Source organism: Stegostoma tigrinum, chromosome 29 (genome assembly GCF_030684315.1).
Source record: "Stegostoma tigrinum isolate sSteTig4 chromosome 29, sSteTig4.hap1, whole genome shotgun sequence".
In the NCBI taxonomy this organism is placed as follows: domain Eukaryota; kingdom Metazoa; phylum Chordata; class Chondrichthyes; order Orectolobiformes; family Stegostomatidae; genus Stegostoma; species Stegostoma tigrinum.
In genome coordinates, this window is record NC_081382.1 from 15,278,982 (window position 1) to 15,296,060 (window position 17,079).

A 17,079-nucleotide genomic window follows, 5' to 3' on the forward strand; every position below is an offset into this window, starting at 1 on the left:
ATTGTAATAACCATTACCAATAAATGGTAATGGGCAGACAAAGCCATGATTGGATGGATGCACTTTACATCACAAAGCACATGCATCCATTAATTTCCTTTGTTGTGGTTGGTTGGCTCGTGAAGCTGGTTCCGCAGACGTTTCATTACCCTGCTGGGTAACATCATCAGTGCAGCATCCGATGAAGCACTGTTGTGTTTTCCTGCCTGGCATTTAAACTCTGGTGTCCGTTGAGCTGGATGACCTCACTTCTGGTTTTCCCTTGCAATGGAGTGTATATGGGATCCAGCTCTATGTGTTTACTTAGTGGAGAACTAGGCCTCTAGGAATTCCTGTGCCTGTCCCTGCTTTGCCTGTCCCAGGATCCTGGTGTTGTCCCAATCGAATTGGTGGTTTTCCTTATCCATGTGGATGGAGATGAGTGAATACTGGTTGCGTCTTTTTGTTGTCAGTTGATGTTTGTGTGCTCTTGGAGCTAATTTCCTTCCGGTCTGCCTAGTGTAATATTTGTTGCAGTCTTTTCAGGGAATCTTGTGTATGGCATTGGTCCTGTCCATAGTGGGTGGGAGGTCTTTGTTTCGGATGAGCAGCTGGCAAAGGGTTGGTGGCTTTCTTAGTGGAGAACTAGGCCTCTAGGAATTCCCATGCCTGTCCCTGCTTTCCCTGTTTTGTGTTTTACTCTGATGCCCAGTGGTTGTAGGAGTCTTGTGGTCAGTTAAGATGTGTTCCTGATGTAAGGTAAAGTGATGAGTGTGTCAGGACATGCAGTATCTTCCTGGTGTCATTTGTGTAATAGGCATCTTCTGGCCCAGATTTTTGGATATCCATTATCTTTGAATACCTGGAAGAGGTAATCTTCTTTTTGCCGTAGTTCTGTGTTGCTGCAGTTTGTTGTTGTCCATTTAAGTAATGTTCTCACGCAACTTTGTTTGTGTGTGTTCGGGTGTTTGCTACTGAAATTCAGTACTTGGCCAGTATGTGTGGCTTTCCTGTGTACCTTTGTCGGGAACTCCCCATTGGTCCTGCACTCTACCACGACGTCCAGGAATGGGAGCTGTTTATTCTTTTCCTCTTCCTTGGTGAATCTGATCCTGGTGTGGGCATTGTTTATTAGTTCATGTGTCTCTTCTAATTTGGTCTGTTTAGTAATGACAAAGGTGTCATCCATGTATCGTACGAGTTTAAATAACAGACAGGAAAATGCAACATCGGAGGCTGCACTGATGATAATACCCAGCAGGGTAATGAAACATCTGCGGGATGATGAATCAGCTCGATGAGGCAACCAACCACACATCCACAACCCGAGCTGCAAACCTACTCTAAAACGTTAGTTTCTTTGCATCGGCTGTAAGTTAATGGGACCTGGGAATTGGGGAGTTGATGGAGGGAAGGTGGGTCAGGAATATCCATTGCCTTTGTAATTCCAAGGAACACTCCTTACTCCAGCTTTCCCATCCAGGGACCCTTAGGTGTCCAAAACACATCTTGCATAGTAAGGGGGCTCTTATAAAGGTCTTTCTACTGTTGTCAGAATTCAACAAGCACTGACAGACAGTGAGGGTACCCAATAAAATGGAAGGGCTTCTCTTCAAGCTCTGAGCTTTTATTATGTCTGTGACCCATGAAGAGTACTTCTTTAGCTCCCTCTCACCACCAGATTTGGGAAAAGACAGAAACATTCTCCCTATCACCACCCTCCTCAAACCATCATACTCCCCACCTCACTGAGGTCTACCTCACTGCCTGAGCCTGCTTAGGAAGGCATCCATGTCATGGACTGGATAATATCTGAGCAGTAAATGCCTCCCACTTTGGCAATGCTGGAACTATAGTGCTGTCAGCAGCTTGTGGAGGCAAGATCTTCTCCCTGAAAGGCATAGAGGTCTAATGCTCGATGACAAATGTTCTGATTGTCACAGAACCAGGTCAGGGCTCAACAAGAGGGCTGAAACATTTGGTTTCTAGTATTCAAGCACAACAACAGGGCTACTGCCCCACTGAAAAAAGTTTAACTTTTTTTGGACCATTCCTGATGTATCAGGTCAACCATTTTGAAGTAGCTGATCATCATTTATTAGTTTTCTGCAGTAGGTCAATCTTCAAGTGATTGGGGATAATTTTATATGGCAAAATAAGCCTCTAGATAAATTAACAGTCTTGAATCTCTTTCTTTTTCTGTTGTCTCATGTAATATCCAAAACAGAGGCCCAATTCCAGGCCTATGCTGAGGTTAACCTCATCTGCATCTGGTTAGCAGTGGGCCATTCAAGACACACAAAGGTTCAATAGACAATAGACAATAAGTGCTGGAGTAGGCCATTTGGCCTTTTGAGCCAGCACCACCATTCATTGTGATCGTGGCTGATCATCCACCATCAGTATCCTGTTCCTGCCTTATCCCCATAACCCTTGATGCCACTATCTTTAAGAGCTCTATCCATCTCTTTCTTGAAATTATCCAGAGAGTTGGCGTCCACTGCCTTCTGGGGCAGAGCATTCCATATATCCGCCACTCTGGGTGAAGAAGTTTTTCCTCAACTCTGTTCTAAATGGCTTACCCCTTATTTTTAAACTGTGTCCTCTGGTTCTGGACTAACCCATCAGCGGAAACATGCTTCCTGTCTCCAGAGTGTCCAATCCCTTAATAATCTTATACGTCTCAATCAGAGATTTATTTTTCATCAAACTGTACATATGTCTTATGGCACCTCTGTAGCAGCTGGGACTTGAACAAAGGCCTCCTGGCTCAGAAGTAGGGACACTGCCACTGCATCCTGAGAACCCCTGTCAAAGATTTGGAAAAAAACTGCTGTTGAAGGTTTCCACCTGTGAATCTTGTTCAGTGGAAATTTTGCACACATTGTAAGCGGCGAATTGGGTCCTTTCCAATTTAAAAAAATCATAAAATAATATGGATGAGAAACACCATGAGATATATTTGATTCATCTATTAAGAGATATTCTAATAACCAGTCAATGAAAACATCCAGTTGTTTCTTCAATGATTCCAGGAGCTTTGACTTAAGAACAGTTACACAGGTTGGTTGTATTTAGACAAACTTTGGAATATCTGTACTTAGAGAATCTTGTTCTCGTTTGCTCCTTTTAAAGAAAAATCTGCTATATTTTACACTTACACCAATATTCTGATTATCTACTGGCCTTTGTCTAGTCTGAGAAGCTCAAAGGTCTAAATTTCTTGGCATCTCAAACCAGCATGATTCTGTTAGACCTCCCAATAAAAGTAATTGTGTTGTTGTTTGTGTAGTAAAGCTGGAAGCAATTGATTACAAGGCCAACTGCGAAAACAAGTCGTTTGGAAGGGTATAATGACCTTGAATGGAGTATGGAGGAGATTTAATAGAATGGTTCTTGGATGTTAAATAACAAGGAGAGATTACACAAGGTAAGGTTGTAGAATTTAGGTGACTAAATGCTGATCTAATCAAAGTTTTTAGGGTACATGGAAGAATAGATCAGGTAGTTTGAACAAAAATGATTTCTTTTAGATGGGATGTCTAGGAACAGGTTGAATAATCCAAATATTAGAATAAAAGCTGGAGTGTAGTTGGGAAACCCTTCCATGTGAAAAAGGGGTAAAATTTTGGAATTTTCGTCTGCTAATGGCAACTGATACTTTTGATCAAGAGATAATTGCCAAGTGTAGATGCTGAGAGGATGTTTTTCCTCAAGCAAGAGTCGAGGAGCAGAGGGCATAGTCTCAGAATTAAGGGGCACCAATTGAAAACTGAGATGTGGAGAAATTTCTTCATGCCACTTTGGAGCTCCTTGCCACAAAGAGCTGTGGGGTAGAGTCCAGTGTATATTGAAGGCTGATATAGATAGATTCTTGATCAGTGAGGCGATCAAGGTGTATGGAGAAAATGCAGGAAAGTGGACATGAGGAATATCAGATCAGCTTTGAACCTGTTGAACAAAAGGGCCAAATGGTCTACTCCTGTTCCAGTTTTTTATGTTTTAATGGTGTTAGTTTTGAACTAGGTTTGTTTGTTTAAACATTAAAACTAGGTGTTAGGGTTATGGAGTAGGCATAAACTCGTACATCGATTTACATCACAGATCAACTGGGATTTCCTCAGTGATAGAAAACACTCAATAGTCTAGTTCCCATATTTGTGGCAAGTGTTGTGAATTATTCATTACAAGTTCACTTTGTTTTGTCCGAAAGATTATCTATCGAAGACCTTCATGTCAGTTGGACGTAATTTTTCTCCCTGCTCTAATTTCTCGAATTAGGATTAATACTGTTCATTGCACAAGGCAGCAATATTTTATACCAAGAAAATAAAATGTGAGGCTGGATGAACACAGCAGGCCCAGCAGCATCTCAGGAGCACAAAAACTGACGTTTCGGGCCTCGACCCTTCATCAGAGAGGGGGATGGGGTGAGGGTTCTGGAATAAATAGGGAGAGAGGGGGAGGCGGACCGAAGATGGAGAGAAAAGAAGATAGGTGGAGAGGAGAGTATAGGTGGGGAGGTAGGGTGGGGATAGGTCAGTCCAGGGAAGACGGACAGGTCAAGGAGGTGGGATGAGGTTAGTAGGTAGGAGATGGAGGTGCGGCTTGGGGTGGGAGGAAGGGATGGGTGAGAGGAAGAACAGGTTAGGGAGGCAGAGACAGGTTGGACTGGTTTTGGGATGCAGTGGGCGGAGGGGAAGAGCTGGGCTGGTCGTGTGGTGCAGTGGGGGGAGAGGACGAACTGGGCTGGTTTAGGAATGCAGTGAGGGAATGGGGAGATTTTGAAGCTGGTGAAGTCCACATTGATACCATTGGGCTGCAGGGTTCCCAAGCGGAATATGAGTTGCTGTCCCTGCAACCTTCGGGTGGCATCATTGTGGCACTGCAGGAGGCCCATGATGGACATGTCATCTAAAGAATGGGAGGGGGAGTGGAAATGGTTTGCGACTGGGAGGTGCAGTTGTTTATTGCGAACCGAGTGGAGGTGTTCTGCAAAGCGGTCCCAAGCCTCCGCTTGGTTTCCCCAATGTAGAGGAAGCCACACCGGGTACAGTGGATGCAGTATACCACATTGGCAGATGTGCAGGTGAACCTCTGCTTAATGTGGAAAGTCATCTTGGGGCCTGAGATAGGGGTGAGGGAGGAGGTGTGGGGGCAAGTGTAGCATTTCCTGTGGTTGCAGGGGAAGGTGCCGGGCGTGGTGGGGTTGGAGGGCAGTGTGGAGCGAACAAGGGAGTCACGGAGAGAGTGGTCTCTCCGGAAAGCAGACAGGGGTGGGGATGGAAAAATATCTTGGGTGGTGGGGTTGGATTGTAGATGGCGGAAGTGTCGAAGGATGATGCGTTGTATCCGGAGGTTGGTGGGGTGGTGTGTGAGAACGAGGGCGATCCTCTTTGGGCGGTTGTGGCGGGGGTGGGGTGTGAGGGACATGTTGCGGGAAATGCGGGAGACGCGGTCAAGGGCGTTTTCGACCACTGTGGGGGGAAAGTTGCGGTCCGTGAAGAACTTGGACATCTGGGATGTGCGGGAGTGGAATGCCTCATCGTGGGAGCAGATGCGGCGGAGGTGGAGGAATTGGGAATAGGGGATGGAATTTTTGCAGGAGGGTGAGTGGGAGGAGGTGTATTCTAGGTAGCTGTGGGAGTCGGTGGGCTTGAAATGGACATCAGTTACAAGCTGTTTGCCTGAGATGGAGACTGAGAGATCCAGGAAGGTGAGGGATGTGCTGGAGATGGCCCAGGTGAACTGAAGGTTGGGGTGGAAGGTGTTGGTGAAGTGGATGAACTGTTCGAGCTCCTCTGGGGAGCAAGAGGCGGCGCCGATACAGTCATCAATGTAACAGAGGAAGAGGTGGGGTTTGGGGCCTGTGTAGGTGCGGAAGAGGGACTGTTCCACGTAACCTACAAAGAGGCAGGCATAGCTGGGGCTCATGCGGGTGCCCATGGCCACCCTCTTAGTCTGTAGGAAGTAGGAGGAATCGAAAGAGAAGTGGTTGAGGGTGAGGACGAGTTCAGCTAGGCGGATGAGGGTGTCGGCGGAGGGGGACAGGTCGGGCCTGCGGGACAGGAAGAAGCAGAGGGCCTTGAGGCCATCTGCATGCGGAATACAGGTGTATAGGGACTGAACGTCCATGGTGAAAATGAGGTGATGGGGGCCAGGGAATTGGAAGTCCTGGGGGAGGTGGAGGGCGTGGGTGGTGTCATGGACGTAGGTGGGGAGTTCCTGGACCAAAGGGGAGAAAATGGAGTCCAGATAAGTGGAGATGAGTTCCGTGGGGCAGGAGCAGGCTGAGACGATGGGTCGACCAGGGCAGGCAGGTTTGTGGATTTTGGGAAGGAGATAGAAACGGGCCGTGCGGTGTTGGGGAACAATGAGGTTGGAGGCTGTGGGTGGGAGGTCCCCTGAGGTGATGAGATCATGAATGGTGTTGGAGATGATGGTTGGGTGCTCGGGTGTGGGGTCATGATCGAGGGGGCGGTAGGAGGTGGTGTCGGAGAGTTGGCGTCTGGCCTCGGCGATGTAGAGGTCAGTGCGCCATACTACCACTGCGCCACCCTTGTCTGCGGGTTTGATGGTGAGGTTGGGGTTGGAGCGGAGGGAGCGGAGGGCTGCCCGTTCTGCGGGGGAGAGGTTGGAGTGGGTGAAAGGGGTGGAGAGGTTAAGGCGGTTAATGTCTCGACGGCAGTTTGAGATGAAGAGGTCGAGGGAAGGTAGGAGGCCTGGGGGTGGTGTCCAGGAGGAGGACTGGTGTTGGAAGTGGGTGAAGGGGTCAGTGGAGGGAGGGTTAGGTTCCCGGTTGAAGAAGTCGGCGTGGAGGCGAAGGCGGCGGAAAAACTGTTCTATGTCCAATCGTGACTGGTATTCGTTGATGTGTGGTCGTAGGGGGACAAAGGTGAGCCCCTTACTAAGGACTGACCGTTCGTCCTCAGTTGGTTTCAGAAAAGTAAAAGAAACTGAGTGAATTAAGATTATAAGACAATTACAGAGGCACCTGTGAATTTTCTTTTCAGTCCTGTTTATTGACTGGAAATGAAATGCCGATTTACTGGGACTCCCAGTGCGACGCACTTATAAAAGATGAGTTATTTTGCAAGACTGGAAGATCTCCTTACTTATGCTACTCGAATGACATTTCAAGAGCAGACATGGCTAAAATGTTGCATGATCAGGCTGAAACAAATATAGTAGCTGAAACATATAAGGGATAAAAATAAGAAGGGATTTTTATCACATCACCATGTACGCTTTAGAAGGTAACACATTAAAACTTTAACAGTAAACATCTGTTTTCGGGGGCCAAATGGTTCAATGTATTAGTATTTAATTCCCAGACTCCCCTTGTAACCCGGTGAACATGAATTCTAAATCTATTCACGTAATTCCTTATTGCTTACTACTCTCTAGGAATCATGCACATTTGACTAGATGAATAATGTTTCTGTTGTAGATCCTTTGTATGGATTTCAAGGGGAATACTGTGGATTTCCAGCGGTGGTAAAATCAGAGAACTGATTGATGAAAAGTAAATACTATCAAGCTGCAAATATATCCCACACTGGCAGCTCATTACCTCTATCCCACGCTTGGAGACGTTTGTTTATGTAAGATAAATGGCTTTAGCCTAGTCTTCAGGAAACAGTGTTTCTACCCTCACACAATTGTACTGTAAACTGAAAGGTTTTTTGTCCTCTATTTGTCATTAAGTCTCTTAATACTTGTAAGCCAATTATTTAGCACATAAAATATATTTTACATTTAAAACTTGAGATTATTAAAACAACAGAACTTTATGACATTTGACCACACACGGAAAAACAGCATTAACTAAGACGAAATGTGTGCACACTCATGACTATTTTTATTCAGCAAAAATGCAGAGGAAAATAGAATTAATGCATTTCATTCCACTTGCAAAATGTTAAAGAGAAAGAAGTCAAAATGGCTGAGAGGTCAGCACACATTTAACCTTTAACAAAATAATAGCCTGCAGGAAACCAAAAACATTTTTAGAAATTCTGAACATTGTTTGTTTTTCTTCTGTCAAAGATCTTAAGAATTCAGTTACAAAAAAATAAAGACACGAGGGAAAAAGATGACCCAATTTCTCCCCCATATACAGGAACAGCCCGTGGAAATGCCAGAGTTACTCTGCATGATGCATGTCAAAAAGCTTTTGTTTGCCTGTATTTATTTTAATTAATTTTTGTTCCCTGCTCTTTTGTGTGTTTTTCTTTCACCAGGGGAATCTCTGAGCTTTGCAGACGACCTTCTTTCAGGGTTGGGATCTTCCTGTGTCGTAGTGGGGAAAAACCATGGGGTTGCCTTGGAGACAACAACGTATTCCTTAATTTTCAAGTGCCTGGAACCAGACAGCTTTTACAAGTAAGCAAAATCAAATAACAGCCAAGCATATGCATACACGCACACAAACTAGGGTGCATGCCTGGAGGTTTTAGCACATGATCTTGTACCTCAATATACCCTACGTCACATTGTTCCCATTGGTCTATCTACATATGTAGTGTAGACCGCACTAACTGGGAAGCGAACAGGCTTGTTGTTAAATGATTGGCTAAGCCTTGACTCCACCAAATCGCCTTCTTTCTCCATCTCAAACATTGTCAGAATTAATAAATATAAATGTTCAGAGAACATGAAGAAGCACAGTTTTCTTGAAAAATGCTCCATGATTTTTAAGTGGCTTGGAAAACCCCGAATGTTCCTAGAGTGTTGGCAACCTTAACACACACATTTCCAAATGGGATCTTTTAAAAAAATATTTTGTTGGTAATTCCAATCAAAATTATTGTGTGAATATACCCACAGAAATGCTTTTGGCTATTGTGTTAAGTTGCACATAAATCTGAATTGTGAGTTACTTGAGCAACCTTCTGAAAAGAACTTGCTAATTCCAGCATTTTCCCTTTCCGTGGCTATTTTCCTGTACCAAGGAAGATGTTTTGGGGTTAGTTTGTTTTTCTTAGTATGGGAGTCTTTCAAAACTTGGCACTTAATGTTCAGTACCTCCACAAGGTGCTTTTATTCTTCCTCACTGTGACAGTCTTGGAAGTCACACCTGAATAAATGTCAGTGTGGCACTTTGTGTTTATTCCTTTTGCTGGTACCGGATTGGATTCCTCAGTGGTGTTTGACGTGAGCAGGTTTTTGTTTGATGAATCTTATGTTTGCATGCCAGGTTTCCCCATGTTTACAAATGAGTAACATCTCAACCTCTCTTTACCATGGTCGGATATAAAAACAACTCACTAATGATGGCCTCATTCCTTCTCCTGCGTAGTTTACACTGGAACTTTTCTGTTCTTCGTTCTCATTTCCCAATTGACTCATTTTACTTGCACATCACAAAGCCCATGAAATATGAAAAATTATGCCTTTGGGTTTAAAGATTGATTATGGCTACTTGTGGAAAAATGTGTGTCTGTGTAGTATGATTCCTATATTCTAAGCAAAGTGGCACATTTAAAATAATTTCAAAGAGTGTCTGAACAAGGTGAAATTGCAAAGAAAAAGTCAGAAAGAAATGCAGAAAGTATTTGAAGTATGCACTGAGACCACCTTGAATCAAAAAAGCCCTCCTGTAAATTCCCAAAGTTTTCTATTTTCAGTATTCCTCAAGATTGAATTTTGTTAAAACACCAGTTCAAAAAGAAACAAAAGCAGAAATTGCTGGAGAAATTCAATAGGCCTGGCAGCATCTTTCAAGAGAATGTAGAATGAACATTGTTGCCAGATGTTGATGGATATGCTGAGTTTCTTCGGCAATCTCTGCTTATGATTCAGGTTTCCAGCCTCTGCCGTTTTCTCTTTATTTAACCAGTTTTAGTGCAGTCTTCTATGTTGAAAAAGCTTTGTATGGAAAGTTATATGCAGCTGTGGCAGAACATGTACAGGTGGTGGAAAAAAATGCAGAAAATTTGCCATGTTACAAACCTTTTGCTCTTACTGAGGCCATGATAAAATCTTTAAATTAACAGCCAATAATAAAAATGTAATACTGAGCCACCCTCATAACATCTAATTTATTTTCAAGTGATTTGGTGAACATCCCTTTATATTGTTATCCCCGGGTGCCACTTTAGTTTAACTTGAGTCTTGGAGATGATATTCAAGCTGATCATGGACTAGCCTGTATTTCTGAATTGCAAGTTTTGTGTATTTTCTTAAAATAACATTAATGATTCATTATGTGTTACTGTTAGTATGTCAGTATTCCTTGAAGAGACATGCTCCTGATATCATCCTTGCACCATAGCATTTGACCTGAGTGCATAAAGATCTCATACTCCACCTAATCCACTTGAAGCATGAATGCTGTCCTAGAAGTATGTTCTTCTTGTATGTACTGAGCTTAATATGAGCCCAGATACTTACTGACCAAAGGAATATAATTTTGTGCAAATAATATTGTAACAAATATCTGTTGGTTTCTTCAATGCTACGATATCCACAGTCATTTTCTTTTGTTGTGGGAGATAATATAAGTTTTGTCAGATCAGATAAAACATCCATGTTGCTGACAAATTCCCCCATGGTAGAAGCAATAATGGCAATGAAAGAATCCAGTATGTGGGTAGTAGATATTTGGAAAGCTATTTGAGGACCAACCAGGCAACGGAAACTTTTACAAAGAAAATTTTCCTCATCCTTACAAAGCATCAGTTTTTGTGAGCACAGAAAACTTTACAGATTAGTGGATAGAATATTAACCTCAGATAAACAAACATAATTCGTTTTCGATTAGGATGTAAGTTCTGTTGAGATATAATATATTTCTAAGATTGTATTAATTAAAAGAAAGAAAACAATAAGAAGGTTTTAAGTGCAGTTTTAAACTCGAACATAGATCCGGTACTGTGCAGTTCAGAAAGCTGTAAAGCCTACAACACTTCTCCTGACAGTTGATACATAAGGATTAATTTTTCAGAAGACCATACAAAATCTTTGTTCTTGAGAAAGGTACAGTTTTTAATTCACACTGTAAGGAACATAAGTTTAAGTTAGTATAGTCCAACATCTTCAAGTCATAATCATGGATAGCAGAAAGCTCATTGTGGACTGGGCATCCACAAACACACTAATTGAAACACAACTGTTCAAACAACATTCACAATTCAATCTTACACATCAAACAGTAGACAATCACATGGAAAAAGCTTTTAAAATCTTTCTTGCCTTTGGCAAGGAAGGACTTTGCTGAATTAATATATACGGTCTTTTGATAGATGGTCAAAAAAATCCAGACAAGATCTGGAAGTTCTCGATGACCATCCCATAAGACCATAAGACATAGGAGTGGAAGTAAGGCTGTTTGGCCCATCAATTCCACTCCGCCATTTAAATCATGACTGATGGGCATTTCAACTGCACTTCCCTGCACTCTTCCCGTCGCCCTTGATTCCTTCTGAGATCAAAAATTTGCCGATCTCTGCCTTGAAGGCATCCAACGTCCCGGCCTCCACTGCACTCCTTGGCAATGAATTCCACAGGCCCGCCACTCTCTGGCTGAAGAAATGTCATCTCATTTCAGTTTTAAATTTACCCCCTCTAATTTTAAGGCTGTGCCCAGGGGTCCTAGTCTCCCCGCCTAACGGAAACAACTTCCTAGCGTCCACCCCTTCTAAGCCATACATTATCTTGTAAGTTTCTATTAGATCTCCTCTCAACCTCCTAAACTCTAATGAGTACAATCCCAGGATCCTTAGCCGTTCATCATATGTTAAACCTACCATTCCAGGGATCATCCGTGTGAATCTCCGCTGGACACGCTCCAGGTCTAGTATGTCCTTCCTGAGGTGTGGGGCCCAAAATTGGACACAGTATTCTAAATGGGGCCTAACTAGAGCTTTATAAAGCCTCAGAAGCACATCGCTGCTTTTATATTCCAACCTCCCAGGTAAGAATTAATTTCAGCATTAATAGTTTATAACTCATGTTATACAGACTGCATCCCCAAGAGTGGATTGATCAGCTGGTTGGAATAAGTTGAATCAAAGGGCATGAGACTGACCTTTCTGAAGACGAATTGTCAAAGAAGCTCATTAAGTTCGTCACTTCCTCTGCACAAAATAAAATCTTTTAGCAGCATCTTCTAGATAAGGAAAAGAGTCATTCCAAAGCTGCATTTATTGAGGATGGACTATATGAACTGTCAGACCAATAACATTTGCATGCTTTAGATGCAGCCAACATTCTCCATGGTGACCAAAATGCACCAACTTAAAATAACTGAAACAGACACAGTTATCAAAAGCTATCTAGCTTTTCTTGACATATGTAAAGCATGTACCAAGGAACATCAAACATACATGTACAGGAATTCTGGCTCCAAAAGTGAAACAAGACATGAGAGTAAAATACATGTGGCCTGCAAGATGATATAACACCACAACACTGGCAAAAGGGGAAGAGCTACAAAGCTGTACAAACACAAATATGTCCAGGAGATTCAGAGTCAACCAAATAGAAAGCAAATTTCAGAAGATGACCAAAGTTTCCATGTCATTAACTACATACAACATGTTAATAGCATCACGTAACTAAAAGCTTTTCAACCTTCCGTTTTCTTGAGAAAGCAGGAAGATGCACACTAAAAGCTAAACTGAAATGGGATCTAGTGCCAACCACCACATATTCTGAAATACATATACCTCAATAAGTGGTATTTCATGGCACAGTCTGCGAGAGACTATCTCACAGTGTAAAAACATTTCGCCAGTTCCACGGTATTGGCATTATTCTGCTGCAGGGCCAATACCCTTTTAATTCCCAAAATCTTCTACTAAGTATCTACCAGTGACCCAGCAGAAGCAAGCTTACCAGAATGGATAGATTGTGCTACAGCCACAATTCATGAGACTTAAGCCACAACCATAGTGATGGAATGGAATCAATCAATGATTTTAAACACACCCCAACAGATTTGATGCCATTGACAACTTAAGGGCAATGCGGGATTGCATTGTCAGGATGATGTAACTGCATTTATTGATGTTCCAGTGTGCACATGCAAAAGTAGATTCGGGTGGAACCAAATGAAATGGAGCAAAATGATACAATTCAGAAGGTCAACAACACAGAAACTGGCCTGGCCAATGCTGTGCATATTAAAGAAAGATAAACATATTGCTGAGATACAAGGTGTTTCAACCTTTCACTTGAAAATTGCCCATACAAAATGCAGAACTTAATCCTAAATTCTCGGATGTAAGATTTTTTTGCAAGGTAGATGTGAATATGATTACTAGTTTGTCCATTTAGCAGAAGAGTCCCAAGAGCACACTGCATTTAAGATACCATTTATACAGTGCTGTTTCTAATGGTTACCGCATGAGCTTTAGCAAATCGGTATTCCAGCAACACATGGCTAAGTTTGTTGAGAGCATACCTTGCTGTATTTGCAAAACTGATGATATTGCAGTCACAAGTAGGACAAAGGCGGAGCATGGCCTCAAACTTCAACTTCTGATAACAGCTTTACAACAATACGTTTTAGTATTTAATAGCACAAAGTGCCAACATCAGCCAAATAAACCACTCTGGGTCTATTTACTTCAGCCATGGAGTGCCTCTTGATCCAGGCAAGATCTAGGATGCTGAAAAAATACTGATTCCTTGGGATCAGGCGGATCTGTGACATTGCCTCAAGTATTTCACTTTCCACGTGCCAGATATTCCCAACATGAGAACAGATATGTTTATTGCGAGATTTGTTTCAGAAGGGTGTCTACAATCTGTGGTGAAACATCCAGCAATCACATTTTGACTGGGTCGAGCAGGTTTCTGTCTGTAAAATCCTGCGTACTGCAATAATATAACTCCAGGAAAGTCATGTCTCTTGAAGCGAATGCATTGTAAAAGGCCTATGCACGTGATTTTTGCAAACACTATTACTGTTGGTGTGAACATTGTATCATCTGCACAGGCTAACTACTCTAATCTAGAGCACAAGACATTAGATCTTGCAGTCAGCATCATGTGGTTTCACACATACTTAGTTGGAAAGAAATTCACCATTGAAACAGATTATGAGCCTCTAGAAATGATATGTACTGCAAATCGCTAATGAATGTATTACCATATCTACTTGTCAAAGAGAATGGATATGTCTTTGAAGTGAGATATAAGCAAGGCACAAAAATAATTATAATCAACATGCTGAACAGATGACCCAATCCACATAAAGATCAAGATATTTCTTTTCAAGAGTCTGAGGAATGGTCACTTGGTCCATAGCGTTAACACTGATTTCTCTCCACAGATGCTGCCAGACCTGCTGAGCTTTTCTAGCAATTTCTGTTTTTGTTTCTAAAGTACAACATCTGCAGCTTTTTTATATAAGATAATCATCTTCATCTAAACATTAATGCAAGGCTGTGAGATTGTAGACCTACTCAATGATGATCTATTACGATTTGTCCAGAGCCAGCATGAACACTTGCATCGGCAGCTAAAAATGAGAGACTGAAAGAGATGCAGAAAAAGATCATTATCCTGGGATGACCTGACAATATTAAATAGGTTCCTGGGAAGGTTCTTTCCTTTCTACAGAGGACGATTTTGTAAGTAACAATAGGTCATTTTAAAGGACAACAAGTCCCAGTATCAAATGCATTGCATCAAGATATCATGTCCATATTGCAGCAGAGACAAATGGGCATTGATTGCACGACAAGGCTAGCACATGAATTAGCGTACTGTCCAAGAATGAAACAGAATATTCAAAGACTAGTGAATGCATGCATGATTTATCAGACCTGTAAGCCCACAGTGCAGAGAACCTTTTCCACATGGTGTTTCATTCTACATTTGCTCTAATTTCTCCAGTCTGTGCATGAAACTTCAAGGTTCAAGCATGGCAGCAGCTGGAAAAACTGAAAGTGAATCCATCAGCACGCCAGTCGGCATATGTGATATCTCAGAGTGCCTGTGTAGCTGTGTTGCATAGAGGGAATGTTGGTTCCATCCACTTCTTCGATGAAAGTGACTAGAGACCTATTAGCAGTGCACAGCGAAAACTGCATGTTTGTGATGAATGGCATCTCTAATTTTCCTGTGTTTTGTTGGCTTAGCAGCAGAGTGACAGAATATGCCTACGTAAGACCATGTGTCTATTGCAATAATTGTTTATCATTGGAAAAAGAGGAGTGTTGTTGCTAAGCTTGACTGTTGCTAACACGGTGCTATTTTCACTTCAGTAGTGATCCAGATTACATAGTGTATGACAGCGGCCAAAAAACACTGGGAAATCATTTGAAAACTTATGTACTGAGTGGGGAGTGACCCAAATCATATTGTCACCTCACTGTCCACAGTCAAAAGGTCTAATAGAAAGTATGGCTGTACTAGCAAATCAACGACCATCAGTTATTCAGCACAAAAGCATGATTTTTACATTGCATTGTTGCTTTTTTCATGCAACATCAATAGAAAAGGGTGCAACTTATGGTCAGATGGCAAGCGCAAACAACAAACCTACTAGCAACAAATCTTCTAATTCCAGTGTACATCATGTTTTTCTTCTGGGACAGGAGAATTAATAAGGATGCACTCTGAGTGAGCAGATAGAGAACTACCAAAATTGCACGCTGGGCAGTAAGTGAGCATTAGAAATCGAAAAAGAAACAAATATTTGGAGACTGGCAAAGTCTCTAGAATATACAATGAGCCCAGACCATATGAATGCATTCCTGATCATGTACTACAATAGAGATGAGCAAAAACCAGATCGTAACATGCCATTTATACATGAAGAGAGTGAGGATGAACTCCATGATGCTGATTATGCAATGATGTTGAGTGAGGACCAAGGTAATCCAATCGTCGAACAAGTGCAACACAGAATATTTGCATACCACTCCAGGCGAGTATCAATTCATTACCGGTGAATTGTAAAACCTCCAAAGTGTTACTTTGATGTTTAATATGTCAGTCTTGTAAATTTTAATTTACCTGTTTCTGTCATTAAGAAAGTGACAGAATATGCTTATGTAAAACCAGTGTCTGTTTGGGGTAGCTGTTTATCATTGGAAAAAGAGGAGTGTTGTGTGGAGTCTCATCGTCAGTATGTCAGTAAGAGACATTCTCATGATATCATCACCACATCATAGCACGTGATGTGATGATATAAAATCCCGCACTCTGTGTTATTTTGAAGGATGGACCATTTGAAGCATGATACTCTTTGAATCATGCTGTGCCGTTGCGACAAATTAGTTTAAATTTAACTCTAACAGCCATCTTTAAACCCAAAATGTCCATGTCTATTTCCTTATGTTGCAGAAGTTTACATAAATATAATGTGACAGGTTAAAGAAAAACCTTTTTGGAGGCAAACACACCAATAGAGTTGTTTAAGACACACACAGGACAACTGAGACCTCGCGGTAATGTCACTAGACTAGTAATGCAGAACCCAGTTTAATGTCTGGGGATGTGAGTTTGAATCTAACCACAGCTCATGGTGAGATTTAAATTCAATTTTAAAAGTAAAGAAAAGAAATACTGGCCTAGTGGAAACCATAAATCCACTGTCAATGGTGGTAAAAATCCATCAGGTTTACTCATGTTATTTAAAGAAAGAAATTGCCATCTTCACCTCGTCTAACTTCTATGTTATTCCAGGCTCACAACAATGTGGTTGACTCTTCAGTGCCATTGGGGTATTTGGAGATGGGCATTAAAGGCTGGCCTAGCCAAAAGCATCTGCACCCATGAGCATTTCATTCCATCAACATATAAAAATAAAACCTGAGGTTTTGAGGTTCAACCAGTAAACCCGAATTTTCCCTCACAGAAGACAAGTCAAGGTTAAAGCTGAAGAAATGCATAAATATTCATGTCAGCATTGCATTTCTAAGCATTGTATTTTTGACACAGACCAGTCTGTTTTTCTTGTTGGAACAATAAGCCATTCAGCTCATTTTTTTAGCCATCATCTTTAAAGGACTGGATGAGAGTGCTATGGCATGTGTATATTTAAAATACTTCATTTGTTGTTCAAATTTTGACTTAAGTCCAAAGATATGCAGAGTAGCTGGATTGGCCATACTAATTTGCCCCATACTGTTCAGGGATGTT

The 17,079-nt window shown here is 41.9% G+C and overlaps 1 protein-coding gene across 3 annotated transcripts in view; it reads left to right on the forward strand.

Annotated features, from left to right (window-relative positions):
• Positions 1-17,079, forward strand: part of LOC125465340 (astrotactin-2-like) — a 1,528,414-nt gene that overhangs the window by 1,365,755 nt on the left and 145,580 nt on the right. For all 3 annotated transcript variants that reach the window (XM_048558686.2, XM_048558687.2, XM_048558689.2), the window contains one exon: positions 8,223-8,364. In XM_048558686.2, coding sequence (XP_048414643.1) covers positions 8,223-8,364 — 142 coding nt within the window. The remainder of the gene's footprint in view (positions 1-8,222; positions 8,365-17,079) is intronic.